Source organism: Protopterus annectens, chromosome 16.part0 (assembly GCF_019279795.1).
Source record: "Protopterus annectens isolate FY-2018-M chromosome 16.part0, PAN1.0, whole genome shotgun sequence".
Classification (NCBI taxonomy): Eukaryota; Metazoa; Chordata; order Ceratodontiformes; family Protopteridae; genus Protopterus; species Protopterus annectens.
Window position 1 is genome coordinate 673,955,864 of NC_056750.1, and position 16,401 is coordinate 673,972,264.

At 42.8% G+C, this 16,401-nt stretch overlaps 1 protein-coding gene across 1 annotated transcript in view; it reads left to right on the forward strand.

Moving 5' to 3' along the window:
* Window positions 1-16,401, forward strand: part of EHMT1 (euchromatic histone lysine methyltransferase 1) — a 1,716,251-nt gene that overhangs the window by 366,911 nt on the left and 1,332,939 nt on the right. The window contains exon 7 of the mRNA XM_044058169.1: window positions 9,406-9,489. Within this exon, the coding sequence (XP_043914104.1) occupies window positions 9,406-9,489 (84 nt within the window). The remainder of the gene's footprint in view (window positions 1-9,405; window positions 9,490-16,401) is intronic.

Here is a 16,401-nt window from a genome sequence, read left to right on the forward strand (position 1 = left end):
CAATTGCTGCATTGCCCCAAGATGCCCAGATTCATCAGGTAGACAGGAGAAAGCACCAAGAGCTGACGATTAGACATGCCTGGATAGGTGCTTATTAAGTACTAAATCTAGACAAGCAAGGAAAGTTGAATGCTGTAGTAATTTGTAGCTTTTTTAGTGATTACGAGTTCTGAACAAGTGCTGAGCTCAAAGAAACATATATTTGAGTGCTAAAACTAAAACACTGGCTAGTTCTAAGGGACAATTTGAAGAGCAGACTTTATGGCGCAGGTAATAGTTTAACCCTAGCTAAGCGGCGGGGGCTTAGAAACTTAGACAGTCCTGGATACAACAAATCTGTATCTGGACTAGACCACTTACAGGAAAGGCAGGAAACAACCTTAGATTTTGTTTTTTTGTAAAGTGGAAAGGGAGTAAGGAGGAGCAGGAGATAACTCAAGGTTAAGAACCAAGTGAGTTGGCCTTCTCAGATGTTCTCCCTGTATTAGGTAGAATGAGGTAATGACAGTAAACTGGGAGGAGTGCCCCAGATCAAATTTACAGTAAAGGCGGGCAACTGCAAAGCCACCAAGTATAAGAACAGGATACCAATGGGGGGGGTGGGGGGTTGTGAGAGACAAAAATCAGAACAAACGAACCCAAACAGGTGCTTAACAAATGTAGAACATTTCCAGTTAATATCTCACACACAGTGAAATTAGCTAGAAAAGTATGCAGCAGATAGTAAAAGTGCTATAAATAACTCGTAAAAATAAGCAAAAACAGGATACTTAGTGTTGTAAATCGCAGATCATGGTTTGCTTAGTGCCCTTCCGATTAGTTCATTGTGGGAGAGATGTATGTGTATAATGTCCTTATGGGCTAAAATTTCACACACACACTAAACTGCGACACCAAAATTGTCGGCAGTACACCACACCTCACCATCACAGAACACACACAGCATCATCTGCTGAGGTTTTAAAGATTAAGCTTCTGTAAACCTCAAAGACCTCCAAAATGCAACACAGGCTCAAAGCTCACTCAGCAAGTTATTCCTTCTTCCTCACATAGCACAGAGTCCCAAAGTCAGAGATGCTGAGCCCGCAAAGCAGGTGTGGATCCAACCCACCATTCTTGTTATAGGTGGCTGCAGACATACAGATGTGCCTCTTATCAGGCTGAGCAAGGAAAGAGTGACGTTTAATTTTGTCTGGTTCCAAGATCCATCAGATCATTCATGTCCTCAAGGTCTTGAACAAGTACCAGTATGAGACTGTCATTGTTCATAGCAGAGTCCGGTTGAGGTGTACCTCCCTGGATTATATGAAACGACACGATAGACCTCTCGACTATGTCCAAGACAGATATGAGCTTAGCATTGTGCAACATTCTACCTTCAAGGATGATAGCATGATATGAGCAAAAAATAGATACTCTGGTGTCATTAAAAAGGTGTCTAATATTTATCAGCTTGGGAGGATATGATTGACATACCACACTGCTTCGCCAGGGATGGCCTGCATCTGTTTCCTCTAAGGTTTAGATTCTTGGCAAAGGTGCTGTCCATCTCCATACTGCCTTTCTTAGGTAATGCCAACATGATAAACATACCAACATAATGAAGCAAGCAAAGGAAAATATAAAGGTGTTACTGATCAATGCTAGGAGCTTGAAGAATAATCTCCATACCATGCAAGCTCTTCTGACAATGGAACACGTTGACATTTGTGTAGTGACTAAGATTTGGTTTGAGTGTAGACCCCTACAGCTGTCCAGGGCTACAATGCCTTCCACGCGTTTAGACCAATTACTGTGCAAGAGGGGAAAAAGGTGGAGGTTTATCAATCTACATCCAGAAGAACTGCATCAAGGCCAGTAAAGCAGTATGATGAACTTAGAGCAGTGATGGCAAACCTTTTGGACTCAAGTGTGTCAAAAATTTGGAAAATGCCTGTCGTGAGACTGCTAGCTTGTCATCCCAGCCCCCAAACAAAAGAGAAACCATTCTTTTCATATTCATTTATTTAAAAAGATACAGTCCAATTGCGTGTGCTGCCATGTACTATAAAAGTAAAAGAAAATCAGTGACTTTAAGTAGGGAAAACAATGTGCACACTAATAATTGGACTTGCCCTACTTTTAATAGTAATTTTGAAATGAACTAAAAAAAATATGGAACACTTTCCATTTGATTTGATTAACATCAATTAATGACTTTTTTGTTGCTGAATTTTAATAGATAATTGCAGGGTCACATTTATTATATTTTTGTTCAGTTTCTTTGGTAACTCTGGTCTTGGTGAATGCTGGTGTATCACTCAAAATGCCATGGCATGTCAACTTTGACACGTTATAGCTTTGCCATCACTGCATTAGAGCTTCATGTCCAAGTATCTATTAGAAATGTCCAGTACCATATATTAAGTAACTATAAAACTCCCTTTCTGAGAAAAGAAAGTCACAACCTCTATCTACAGGAAGTAGAGTCACTCTCTATTGGACCAAATTCTTATTTTCCTAGGTCATCTAAACTGTCATACTCTAGATTGGGAAACCTACAACACCACTTCTGCAAAGGCACAGGTATTCCTGGACATTGATTGTTCAAGCGCATTTGTATTGCAGAGTAGGGGGAGTAAAATCTTGGATCTTGCCCTTTGTAATATGGGAGTATCTTGCACCATCCCTTGTGTATCTTCATCACTTGTTAGGTCTTACTGTTAAGCAGTCACCTTTGAAATAAAACTGAAACCGGAGATGGCTTCCACCCTAGGGACATTTAGAAATTCCTTTAAGGCAAATTACCTACTCATGAAGATACATTGACGTGCTTCAAATTCCCCACAAACCCAGTTAACTCCACTGAATATGCAGAAATGTACACCACCACACTGTACCAACATGTAAACAGCTGCTTAGGTGAAGCTGTACCTTGTAGGAACAAGTGCAGGGCAGGCCCCAAGATACAAACTCACATAGTGGAACCAATATCAACTTGGTTTATAATAAAAGGACCCCTCCCCCCCAGAGGGTACACTTTTGCATTTCTTAACACTGAGTTTGAGACCATGGCATTGGCACCATTTCTCAGTCAGATAGGCCAACTTCAAGAATGCTAATGTCTGTAGGGGGAGTCAGTAATGATCCTCTGCTTGTAATCATCTGCAAACTTAGTCAGCCATAAACCTTTAGCATTTGCTTCCATTTTAGAGAAATAGATGCCAAAATGGAGCAGGCCCAGTAACGAGGCCTGGGGAACTCTGCTAGTGACTGGCCTCCTGGTAAAGGTGGTTTCACGTATTTTGGCCTCCTGGGTCTGGTCAGTGAGCAGTTGGCTATCTAGCAAATGGTAAAAGGGTTAATACCAAAATTAGTGCATTTCTATAATGCATGAGTTGGGGTATTGCCCTTTGCTAGGTTGAGATGAGCTTTGCACGCAGTCTTGCCTCCATCTGTTACTTTGGTGACACCCTCAAAGAAGTCCACCAGATTTAGTAGGCATGACCTTCCTTTAACAAAGTTGAACTGTGATGGGTCCATTGTTTGCAGATTGCATATGTCCTCCTCATGTCCACGATGATTCTTTCCTTGGTGTTGCATATGAGGCTGGTCAGACTTGTGGGTCTGTAGCTACCCGAATCAGTGGTTGGATCTCCTTTGTGCAGAGGAATGACTGTAGCCATTTTCCATTCTTTTGACACAAAATCTAGCTGTAGACTCCAAGTGGACTAGAGAAGTAATGTTTCATGCTATTTGTTAAGCTTCTGGGATGTTAGTGGGGCCCATTGATGCAGTATTTTTGGGGTTGGAAAGTGCATTGATGACCTGTTCCCTAGTAATGGTTGGGGTATTGTAGTATGCATATTTCCTTTGGACTGAGTGGGGGGGGGGAGTTTAAGTTGAAACTGTCTGCCAAAAGGTTGCCAATGGCCTCTGTTTCAGTGTGGGTGATGCCATTTATAGTAAGTTTTGTCCATTGATGCACATTTCCTCTGGGCTTCCGGACATAGTTTTAGGAAGCTTTGTGATTGCCATTTGCCTGAGAAGCGTTTTTTTTTTTTTTTTTTTTTTTCAAATATAGCCTTTGAAATATTAATTAAACCTTTTAGCTGCCTGTTTAGGTTGGTCGGGGAGCTTTTAGTATGTAGGGTTTTGTTCCTCCTAGTTTAGCCAAGATTTTTTTTTCTTTTCTTGTATAAGCAATTGATTTTGTGATTCCAACAGAGTGGCTTGTCTTTTGAGTTTATCCAATTCTTAATACGAGTGGGCACAGCTTCCTCTATACAGCTGTCAATATGGCTGTACAGAGATTTTGTAAGTAGATCAGTATATGCTATGGTGTTTATTTGGTTTGGAGGTACTTGTAATTTAGCCAAGGTGTCGCTTAGTAGAGAGAGGTTAGCCTTGGAATAGTTCCTAAAGGTTTTGGTTTTGCTGGGTCCCTGGATTTAGCTTATGTCAAGCAATACTACCTTATGGTCAGATCTGATGAGTGAAGACATTACATTGTGTGGGAACATCGCTCCCCTGTGTTCGTGAGTACAAGGTTAAGGATGTTTGTACACCTGGTGGGAGAATGGACCAACTGTTCCAGGATGTTGGTATTGAAGTTTAGAAATTGCTGGGCTTGTACATTAGAAGTGGTGTAGGATTCAAAATCCACAGAGGGGTAGTTGAGAATCCCCTGTGAATATCCTATTGGGTTGAACAGTGAGGGACTTCAGTACATTGCGAGAGGTAGTATGGGTTTTCTAGGACATGGAGGGGAATCTGTAGGTTGCAAAGATGTGGTATGAGTCCCTGCTTATGGTGAGTAGAACATGTACGAGTTCCAGTGGGTCATACATTTTAACTAGTCTTGATGTGAGGTTGGTTTTAATGTAGACATAGACTTTTCCAACTTTAGTTCCCTCCTGTGCAGTAGCTGGTCTAAATGTGTGAAAGGCTTTATAACGTTGTATTACTGGGATACTCACCAGGACTTTAAGCCATGTCTCTCTGTTACTACACAGATGCCTATTCAGGGAGAGGAAGGCTTGCAGGGAGTGGAGTTTCTTGCTAAGACTTGTAGCACTGAGCAGTGCCACCTTCAGATATTCCTTCATAGGTTCAGTTAAGTTGGGAATTTTATAAGTTTGACATTTCTTAAAAAAAAAAAAAAAAAGCCCTGTGAGGGTGGAAAAGGTATTTGCCAATATCTGAAAGCCTGTAGGGGACAAGTGCAGACCATCCCTGGCAAAGCAGCATGGTCGGTCAACCATGTCTTCCTAAGTCGTCAAATATTGTACCTCCTTGGATTTCCATCAAAAGCTAAACCAATTATTAAAATAATTTTCTGTTAACCTTGCATCATCCTTGGGAGAAAGCAGTATGCTGCTCAGTGCTAGACTCATACCTGCCTGAGAGGAGGTGCAATCAGTCACATCTTCCTCCATATAGTCAAGGGAGGTACATTTCAGGTTATTAACACCAAACCCACATAGACTATGACAGAGTCAAACTGGTTTCTGTGGTTCATTGAGCTGAGAGCCTGTATGACTTCACGGATCCTAGCCCCAAAAAGGCAGCTAACCATCACTGTCTCCTTTCCCAGTCTGGTGACTGGGACATTGGAGTGCCTCACTCTAGAATTGTCAATGACCTGGAAATTTGGCTTTGCGCGTGTTTGCCTTAAGGGATTAACAGTAGAGGCAGTGGATCTAGTGTTATGTGTAACTGTAAGTGGTGGTTTTAGCAGTGTGTTTACATGATGGCTGAGGCCTCTTTTTATATTTATTGTGCTGTGTGTTAAGGTTTACCTTCAAGTGCCACATGGTGTGAGACAACTGCATTGTTGGTATTTTCAAAACCAAGTGACTTGAAACTTGTTGCATGACATTCTGTCAATCCTTTGGGGATGAAGACTGATATTTACATTTTGTTACACATATCGAGGGAGATATTTAGTGTTATTTATTTTGCTGACTGTACAATTAAGCACCAGCTTTCAGATTTCTGTAAACATATCCTCAGAAGAATTTTGTGTTGTGTAAATTTTATTTATTGACATTTGTTAATCTGGAAAGTCCGTAGGGCCAAGTGACCCATTTTCAGTGGAGGCCCAGGGAGAAAATCTCCACAAAAGCACTGTATAATACAAAGCAGAAGCATGCATATATATTACATAAATAGCAACATATGATTGTTAAAAGCAATACATATATATTTAGAACATATGGAAAAGTGTTTCATAGTAATGTTGAATACACTAATATTGTGACTATAATTGTGGTAAAAAGAGCCTCATAATGGAAAATAAAAATTAAAAATGGGAAAAATATAGAAAAAGAAATAGAAGCACTACGGTTAATTTTGAGTCTGCTTTAAACATGTTTCCCTTTTTCAGACTAGCAGCTGTTTTACTTGAAACTGATCAACGTCTCCAATATTTGAAGCTGTCAAAACCTACATTTGCAGTGCTTCAAGCATAGCTAATGTCAGTGTTGCAGTCCTGGTTTGTTTAAGATGTCCTGTCCCCAGGTAGTCTCTGCTTTGCCACCCCACATAGCTTTGGTTTACTTCTCACTGCCATTTCAGGATATGCTTGGCAGCTGCCACCATCTTAGTCTTTTTGCTGTGTGATTAATTTGCCATGAGTGCTTTGAGTTGTCAGCCTTCTTCTAAAGGACGCAGTACTAGTCCTTCAGGGGTTTTTTTGTCTGTTGTGTGGTATTTTGCTATATAATCTGTGATGGTGGCACAGTCTGTCTCTTGTGTAATTGTTAACTGTTCTGTGGGTGGAAAACAATTTCTTCGTAAAGACTTCCACTCCTATTTTCTTTGCTTTGACTCAGAGCAGTTTGCTAGCTTCACTCAAAGGACAGTCCTTAGGACAGCGCAGTCTTTCTGGAAGTTTGCAACAGAAAAGGAGAGTGCACTTGTTTCCAAGCCACTGTGGTGTCAGCCAGGCCCTCCAGGAAACTTCCACGTAAGGAGAGTTCTTCAGACAAAAAGACAGGGAGAAATGTTGGGTGAAGCAGGTCTCCCTGTGTCTGCTAATTTCAGACTTGCTCAGGTGCTTTTGCAGTTCTCCACATGTGGAGTCTCTTGGCCTCGTAACCTGTGTTCGACTGCCGTGTTCACTATTTTGCATGTCCAGTTGATTCTGTAGCACCTCCTAGTGCCATGTTTGCCTTTGTGTTACGCACATCCTGATTACTGAAGGAGGGGGCAATATGGCCGTAATATTAATTTTCAGTGTGCTGCTTTCAGGCTGGTTTTGTCTAAAGCAGTGATGCATAAAGTGTTAAAGACCAAATCCAGTGCCAGCTAGCTTGTCTTTGCCTAGGATAGACAATGCCTCAGTTTACACTTTTCAGGCTCCTTCCAAGCAACTTCTCTAGCTTATTCAGGATTTCACATCACTTAAGTCCAACCAAGCCAGAAATGGGGAGTCTCTGTGGTACCTGAAAAGAGAAAGGTAGAACCTACTGCAGAGGATTTTGATAAATTCTGACTCTGCAAATCAACTGGCTTGTGAGTCGCTTCACTTTTGCTGCCCCATTTTCCTTCACCGAGGATATTGTTTATCCTCTGCTTCTTCTGCTTGGGCCTAGGTAGGTCCTAGATGATAGGCTAACCAGTACATCTGTAGAGCCAGATTCCTCCCCGCTATGTATAGTAAACCTGCCTGCTTTTATAAGGTTAGGGATTCACATACATTTATATGCAGGAATTCTCTAAACCTATTCAACTGTGGTGTTCCTGGATTTCTTAATGATCTGGCCGTGGTGTCCCCAGATTCCACTGAGGGATCCACTCTGGCTTTATCCAGAAAACCTATTCCCAGTGACAGGCAATGTAAGATAATCCAACAGATTTGCGAAAAGATGTATGCCTCTGCTACCCCATCCTTCAGAGACTTGAACTGCCAAGCCCCCCATACTTACCTTCCAGCAATTCTTGGTGGAGAAAATGAGGACTAAGGCAGAGGGGATCTTGTATAAGAATCTTGAGGAGATGCTTGAGTTGTGTGATCTCAACTCTGATAACCAAGCAATCTGAAAAAAATGGAGAAGATGCAATGAATGCATCATGGAGAACAGACAGAGTCTTTGATTCAGAGACATGCATACCCCTTCGAGACCATATAAAAATAGAGCTCCTTATTGCACCCTTTAACAAGGACCTCCATTTAGGATTCCCTGATGAAAGTTGATTTATCTTGCTGAAGGAGAGGGGCAAAACCGTGCAATCTGTATAGGAGCTCTTTAAAAAGTGAAGGCCTAAGACAGTATAAATTACCTGGCTTAATGGTTTGACCTTACCTTCACAAGACTAGGACAACTAAGGTAAAAGGAAAATTCAGAAAAGCATGGCAGGCAAAACCTAAAGAGAAGCCTGGGAACCTCCTAGGCTACCATTCCCTTCTCGCAACCAAGCCCAGGCCAGCACTCTCTCACTTAATTTCCATCCTCCTTCATAATGAATTGGAGAATGATTAGCCTTTGTTCAACACTAAGAAAATGTAGTATTGGACTGGTGAGTACTAAATTCCTGCATGAGGGTTACAAATTTTGGTTTATTGAAACGTTAAAGATGAGGAAATTCTTCCTGTTCCAAATGACAAGCAGATCTGTTATCTTTTGTGTTGAGAGATGCTGCAGGAAGAAGCCATAGAACTGGTACCCACAGTGTTGAAAAACACATGCTTTTACTGCAGACTTTCACTCTGGTGATAAGAAAGGAAATTCCATGGAGAGCAATACTAGGCTTATCTAAACTTTTTTTCCTTGTTTCGAAGCATGAATTGTTACCCCACACACTGACAGGTCTCTCACACACCCACACATCCCTGCATGGCAGTGAGAGGAATTTGGCTGAAGCCTTTGGGCTGAGGAGATGGTAGAGCTCTGAAACTCTGGCAGCCTGTAGGCAGGATATCTCAAGAAGTCAGGGCTACAGCAATGGATGTACTCAGTTTCCTACATTTAGGATATGTTCCTAACACAATTGTAACTTTTTCTGCATTGCATTTTAACATGGAAATCAGAATTGTGCTACTGCACTGGATTCACACTTGCTTTGTGTATTCAATGTGTGGAGGTTAGGTGACTTGCGTGCGCTCATGCTTGTGTGTGTGTGCATATATATTTATCTATATATATATATATATATATATATATATATATATATATATATATATATATATATATATATATATATATATATGTGTGTGTGTGTGTGTGTGTGTGTATATATATATATATATGTATGTATATGTATATAAAAATTAATCCTGAGATACAGTTATATATAATGGAAATGAAACTGTAAAATGTTTTGCGAGATGGACTGAAATTTTAAAATTCAGGACTGTTTTATTTTGAATATGCTTTTGAAAAATTTCTGTTTTGCAACTTTTTTGCTTTGTTTGCGCTTCAGGTGGAAGATCAGGGCTCTGAAGAAGAGTTTGAATCAGTCGAGGAAGATGATGATGATGACGATGATGGTGATGAGTCTGATCTGGTATGCTTGTTCTCTATTGAAAGGAAGTAGGCAGTCTCACTTTAAGCTTGGCTGTTGCAGCAGATGCTACAAAATGCACTATTTGAATTTTGACTCGTGATTTTTAAGAATTTCTAGTAGCATATCTTGGGGAATGCCCTAGATCTGTAATTACTATTGAATGGGTTGAGTCTTGTATGTTTTCCTCTTCAGGGTGTTCACCTGTATGTAATTCTTCCCTTCTATCACAGAAACTGCAGAGGTTTGTATTTTTTTTTTCCTTTTGTAATTGTACTAAAATCAATCATGGGTGATGTCCTTCTATTCTATGTTGCAGTATTCTTATTGTGGGATTTCCCACCTCAGGTGACCTGACATCAGCTCCTATACAAAAGCTTAAGACTGGTTGCTGTAGGTGCGTGGGACGTCATACGTAGGGCCATAAACCAGAGACATTAAATATGACGTCTGCACGCACAGACCTCAGAACTTTTCAGCCGCAGACGATGTCACATCATTTGCTTCGCTCCTTCTCTTGAAGACTTCTAAAAGCTAAGTACCCCGTTGGTGAAACCTTTTCTTTCTCTCTGCTTGAGTTTGGTTAGCTGTGTCTATTATTAGCCGATGTCAGCTAAGAAGGGCAAATGCTGTTGTGGCATCCGATACCACACAAGGATACCCATGACCATTGCTTCTTTTGTCTTGGAAAAGAACACAGTCATACCACTTGTTCCATTTGCCAATCCTTTGTACCAAAGACCCTCTGCAACCGTCTGGCCGCACTAAATTTATATTTAGAGAGCCAGCATCTCAAAAAGCTTGCACTTAGAATGGACCCCGAATTGGCTTCTCCAACTGAACCACCACGACAAAAGCCAAAGTTTCCAGGCCTACTTCTGTTGTCTGTCTGTCATTGGACGTCCCACCAACTTCTGATTTAGGAGACAACTGACTACTTTGGCTCCCACCAAGGAGGCCGCTTCTGAAGTTATGGTCTGTACGTCCACAGAGATAGCTCGGACGTTATTTCCTACCGACATCGAGTGGGAACCATTAACAGTCGGACGACCTTCGGAGACTCCTGTTCCTGAGACTCAAGCTTCTGAGCCTAGGCCTTCTCCCAAACTAACTCCTAGTAAAGGAAAACAGAAAACTAAACATTTAACTCCTACCCCTGAAGGAGTCCCAGACTGGCATTCTTTCACTAACTCTCTGATGTAGGCCTTTATGGCGCTCAGGCCCACAGGCTCTACTCCCACCTGTGCTCAGCCCTAGGCCTCCTCTGCCATTTCTCTCCCCTTGCAGACTACCCAAGGAGGGACTAAAACCTTACTACTACTCTTCTGAAGAATCCATTTATTATGCATCCCAGATTGCCTCTTCTTTAGAATATTCACCAGATGAGGAATCAGTTGAAGGGGATTCTCCACCAGAGGAAATTACCTTTGGTGAAACAATAACTAAGATGAAAGAGTAGTTTAAATGGGACACTACCCAGATGACTGACACACAGAGGACAAGGAGATATTTTGAACTCCTTCAAGTGGAGTCTCCCTCCCCATCAGCCATCCCACCAGTCTTGCCTGCCTGTCTGGATGCTTTTAACTCTGCATTCAAAAATCCAGACCATCAACCACTTGCACCTAAAAGACCATGCAGGTTTTATAAGGTTCCTGATGAGCAAAAATTCTTAGTTAAATCCCCCTTGGCCAGTTCCTGCAGTTATTGCTGTCCCCCCAGACAAGCAATCCAGACTTATTCCCTCTGCATCTCTTTTGCCTACTGATAAAGACTCCAAAAAGCATGGACAGGATTGGTAAAAAATTGTACACCTCTTCAACCCTGGCTTTTCGTGCTATAAATTACCAGACTCTCATGGTTAAATATGGACTGGACCTTGTCTCATGAGCTACTAATCTCCTGGCTACCACACCTGACTACCCTAACAAATCAGACATCGTATCAAAATTGTCTCTGGCTTTCCTGGTAGCCAGACATTCAATTAGGTGCAGTTATGACTGTGCAGAGGCCTCTGCTAGGTCAGCAGCGTCTGCTTCAGTCCTTCACAGGTATTCTTGGCTGTGCCTGCAACCTGTTCCAGAAGACTTTAAAACTAATATTATGGGCGCCCCCTTAGACCATAACCTTTTGTTTGGAAAACAATCTGCCGAACTTTTTAAAAGCCTGCAAGAGAAAAGCAAGGAACTACAGGACCTCAAGCATTTGCTTGTGTCCCCTATTCCAAAGTATTATTGGAACTACCCTGCTAAAACCTCATTTGTCAGGAGAACCCCTTCCTCTGCCACCCCCTCATCCACCAGGCACAGGAGGGGAACCAGAAGGCAAGCATTCTCCAGACCTGTCAGCCAAGTCCTAGACCGTCCTTTCAGGATAGAAATGCACACAACAATGTGTGACTGCCTACCCCATCTGCCTGTCAGCCCACTGTTTACCTATTTGGAAAACCATCACTTCAGACCAAGGGTTACTGAGCATCATTCAGAACGGATACTCCTTTTCTGGAGGGAAAAGCCCACCCCAAAGCCTATTAACTTTCCCTCAAAATGCAAAGCCACCTACTGCCACAAATTCTTAGACCTCCAAAAACCAGGAACAATAGAATCTGTTCCTCCAGGGCAGGAAGGAATAGGATTTTACTCGAGACTCTTTCTGGTCCCCAAAAAGGATGGCCCTTTGAGACCTATACTAGATCTATCTTTCCTGAACCAGTTTCTAGAAGTGCCTTCTTGCAAAATGCTATCCCTCCCAACTCTACTTCCTGTTATCCCAGACCAGGCCTTCATGACCACTCTGGATCTAGTGGAGGCTTACCTGCATATCCCCATAAAACCCTCCAACAGAAAATGTTTACATTTTTCTGGACCCTGCTCTCATTTTCAGTTTACAGCCTTGCCCTTTGGTTTGTTTACAGCGTCCAGAGTATTCACAAAATATCTAGCCCCAGCCCTTGCTTACTGCTGGACCCAAAGTATCCAACTCTTCCCCTACCTATACAATGTTCTCCTAGCAGAGACAGAAACCTGTCTCAGAGACCACTTCAGGTTCACCACCACCCTTTTTCAAAACCTGGGCTTCACCCCCAATGTAAACAAATCCTTCTTTGTTCCCTCAGCAAGACAAAGTATTTCTGGACTGCAGAATCAGGACAAATCTAATGCAGGCCTTTCTTCCACAGGAAAAGGTCCCCTCTCTGTCCACTCACTCTCAAAACCTTTTACTGGAATCCCAGATTTCTGCAAGACAATTCCTGCAACTCCTGGGTCTTATGGCAGCCACCATTCCCATGCTTCCTTTGGCAAGAATGCACGAGGAAGTTCCAATGGTACCTCAAGAACATAAGGTCACAACACCTACGCTCTTTATAGAAACAAATCCCCTTTCTGCCCTGCTTCAAATCAGAGCTAAGGTGGTGGATTCAACAAATCCGCCATAACCCGAGATTCTCTCTCAAAATACCTTCCCTAAACCAGTTCGTTTTCACAGATGCATCAGACCTATGGTGGGAAGACATCTGCAAGGATTTCAGGGTTCAGGAAACTTGGAATCCTGCCCTTCAAAAGAAAAATATCAATGTCAGGAAGATGACTGCACTTCTAGCCCTGGAGGCTTTTCTTCCGTCCTGGTCCCCTTCTAATGTTCACAGACAACACCACAGTCTTGTGGTACCTCAACAAACAAGGAGGAAGCAAAGCCTCCCTCATTTTGCAGAATAACTCTACAAATCTGGGATCTTGCCTCCAGGTACAACCTGTCCCTGCAGACCTCCTACATACCCTCTCAGGACAACAAACCGGCATACCTTCTCAACAGAACATCTCTACAGCACGAGTGGATGCTGAACAGGGAAACCTTTCTAGACATTGTCCACCGGTGGGGCACTCCTCAAGTGGATCTGTTTGCCTCTACCCAGAATAGACAATTGATCAGTTTCTGTACCAAAGATCACTCCCCACTAGCCTGGAGAGTAGATGTCTCCAGCATTCATTGGAAGGGACTGTTCCTTTCTGCTTTTCCTCCCTTCCCTTTAATCCAAAAGATCCTGCTTAAAATCAGGAAGGACAAACCAAATCTCTTGTTGGTGACCCTCTACTGGCCAAAGGCCGCACTGGTTCTCTCTACTTCACTCACTAGCCAAGGGCAATCACCACAAGTTACCCCACAAATGGACTGTCTTACACAGCAAAAGGGAACCCTAATCCATCCTCAGCAACAGATATTAGCACCAACAGTCTGGGTGATGAACTTCTAATCCCTTCTAGACACCATTATTCAGAGGATGTGCTTACATTCCTGAAGGAGGCCAGGAAACCTGCTACTAGAAAATCATACTTATCAAAATGGGAGAGCTTCTCAAAATGGTATCTACGTAAGGACAACGACCCCAGCCAGGCGGGCCCTTCCCTAGTCCCTGCATGTGTGTGTGAACTCATTCAGGATGGCATTTCCTACTCCTCAGTGAAAGTTCATCTTTCAGCCATATCTGCCTGCCTGCCTCTAGACCCCCTCCCTTTACTATCCAGGCTAGATGTTAAACTTTTCCTGAGAGGGGTTTTGCACATCAGTCCACCTAGAAAACCCATCCTGCCACCCTGAGACCTAAACTTTGTCCTGGAAAAACAAACAGTTGGCCCCTTTAACTGGCTAGCAATGCTACTTTACAACTATGTACATGGAAAACTGTACTGTTGGTGGCCATCACATCTGCTAGGAGAGTGTCAGAGCTACAGGCTCTCATGGCGTGCCCCCCCACACTGCTTTCCACAAGGACAGGGTGACCTTACGCACACTAATCCCTCCTTCATGCCTAAAGTGAGTAAGCTGTCCTTAAATCAGTCTGTTCACCTACCTGTCCTTCCCCTCTACAACTAACAAGAGTGAGAGGATTCTCCATTCCCTGGATGTGCACAGACGACTTAGATTTTACCTAGACAAAACTAAGCCCTTCAGAAAATTTTATTAACTTTTTGCCTCCTTCCACCCCAGGGCTATGGACAAGGCCGCTTCCAAGCAAACTGTTACAAGTTTGATCAGAAAATCCATTGCTTTCTGCTACACCATGGCAAACCTTTACCCCATGGGCTGAGCACTCATTCCACCAGAGGTATGGCTACTTCCAAAGTCTTCCTCAAAGGCCTGGGCACAGCTTCCATTTTAGAAGCTGCCACATGATTCACTATCCACACCTTCACCAAACACTACAAACTGTATCAAGTCTGCAGAGCCAGGGTAGGCTTTGCCAGGACAGTCCTGCAGGGATTTCTGGAATCTTCCACTTTTACTGCCACCCGTCCCTCTAACTGTGGTACTCTTCCACAGTAAGAATGCTGTAACATAAGAATAGAAGGACATAGAATAATTGTGTAAAATCTTACTATAACCGTAGATGTCGTCCTCTTCTATGTTGCAGTATCCCATCTCTCCCACCTTCCTTCTGCATTACATGTGGACTACTAACCTAGCTCCTAGCTATTAGGAAGGGTCTACCCTTCTCCAAGAGCAACTAGCCAGCATATGACACTTGACACTTATAGCTGACAATCACTTAGTTCTCCAAGACTGTCTATGCATGCAGACGTCACATTTAAGTTCCCTGGTTTATGGCCCTGTGTGTGATATCCCACGCACCTACAGCAACCAGGCTTAAGCTTTTGTTTAGGAGTCGATGTCGGGTCACCTGAGGCAGGAAATCCCACAGTAAGAATATAGCAACATGGAAGAGAAGGACATTTATGGTTATGGTAAGGTTTTACACAACTATTCTTTCTACCACTGATGTTTTGACTTGGAAGTTTTCACCCTCTCTGCTCTCAGGCAGGTCATATCCCTTCCATCTGGATGGTAGGAGATTTGTAGTCTGAGGGATGTCCACCTACACCCTTATTTCTTTCTTGTCCCAGTTTATGAAAGGAAGCTTTAGTCAGTATAAGGCCTAAGCATCTTCATTCTCTTGGTGTGGCCTGGCTTCCAGAGTACAGGTATGTACCCCATTGGGGAAATCTTTCCTTGTGTTTTTCCTATATTGTCGAATTGCTAAAAATATGTTCATGTTTCACTGTTGCAGTCATCACAGTTGGGTTATCTGCCTGCAGGTAGCCATCAGCCGACCTGAATACCAGAGTCTTGGGATTTCTGCATCGGATGCTGTCACTTCTTCCATGATGTCAGGTGTATAAAACATGCAGCTGACACCGTTAAATCAGCTGTTTTGCCACGCGGAGCCCTAAGCAGAAGCAATTCGCAAGTGCCGGTCGGCTGCATCCTGAAATTTTCATTTTTTTGAGTTTCAGACCGAAAGTCTTCTAAAAGATAAGTACCTCGTTGGGGATCCTTTTTTCTTGGTCTAACTGATGTCAGAAAAAATTTAATTGCCTTGCCTATGAAAGCAAATACCTCAGAGATTTTCATTCTTACTGCATCACCTGTTTAGGCCCAGACCACAGCATTCCTTGCTGTTGGTTTTGTGCAGTGTCCAACACCCGAACTATTCTTTGGGCTATTTTTGTCGCTAAATTCTTTCGCTCTTGTTCTCCGTATTCCGAAATGGCTTTGATAAGCCATCTGACTACCGATTTTCCAAAAAAGCATAAGGATAAAGACAGAGACAGACTGCATAGGTCCAAAACTGACGACGACGCTTCTGCTAAGCTAATAGCGCTTTTGCAGCCCCTGATACCCATTTCTACAAATTCGCAGGCCTCTACTGAGACCCATTCAAAGTCCGGTATGCGGTGAGATGCTTCTTCGACTATGGAACCTGTGAATGTCTCTACCTTGGATGGGTCTGGAGCCGCTGTGCAGGCCCGGCTTCTGAGGATGTATTCAGGCCTTCCGATGTTCATATTAAACTGACTACTTCGTTTCAAACTAAAAATACCGAATTTCTCAAGCCCAGAGTTCACACTACGCCTAGGA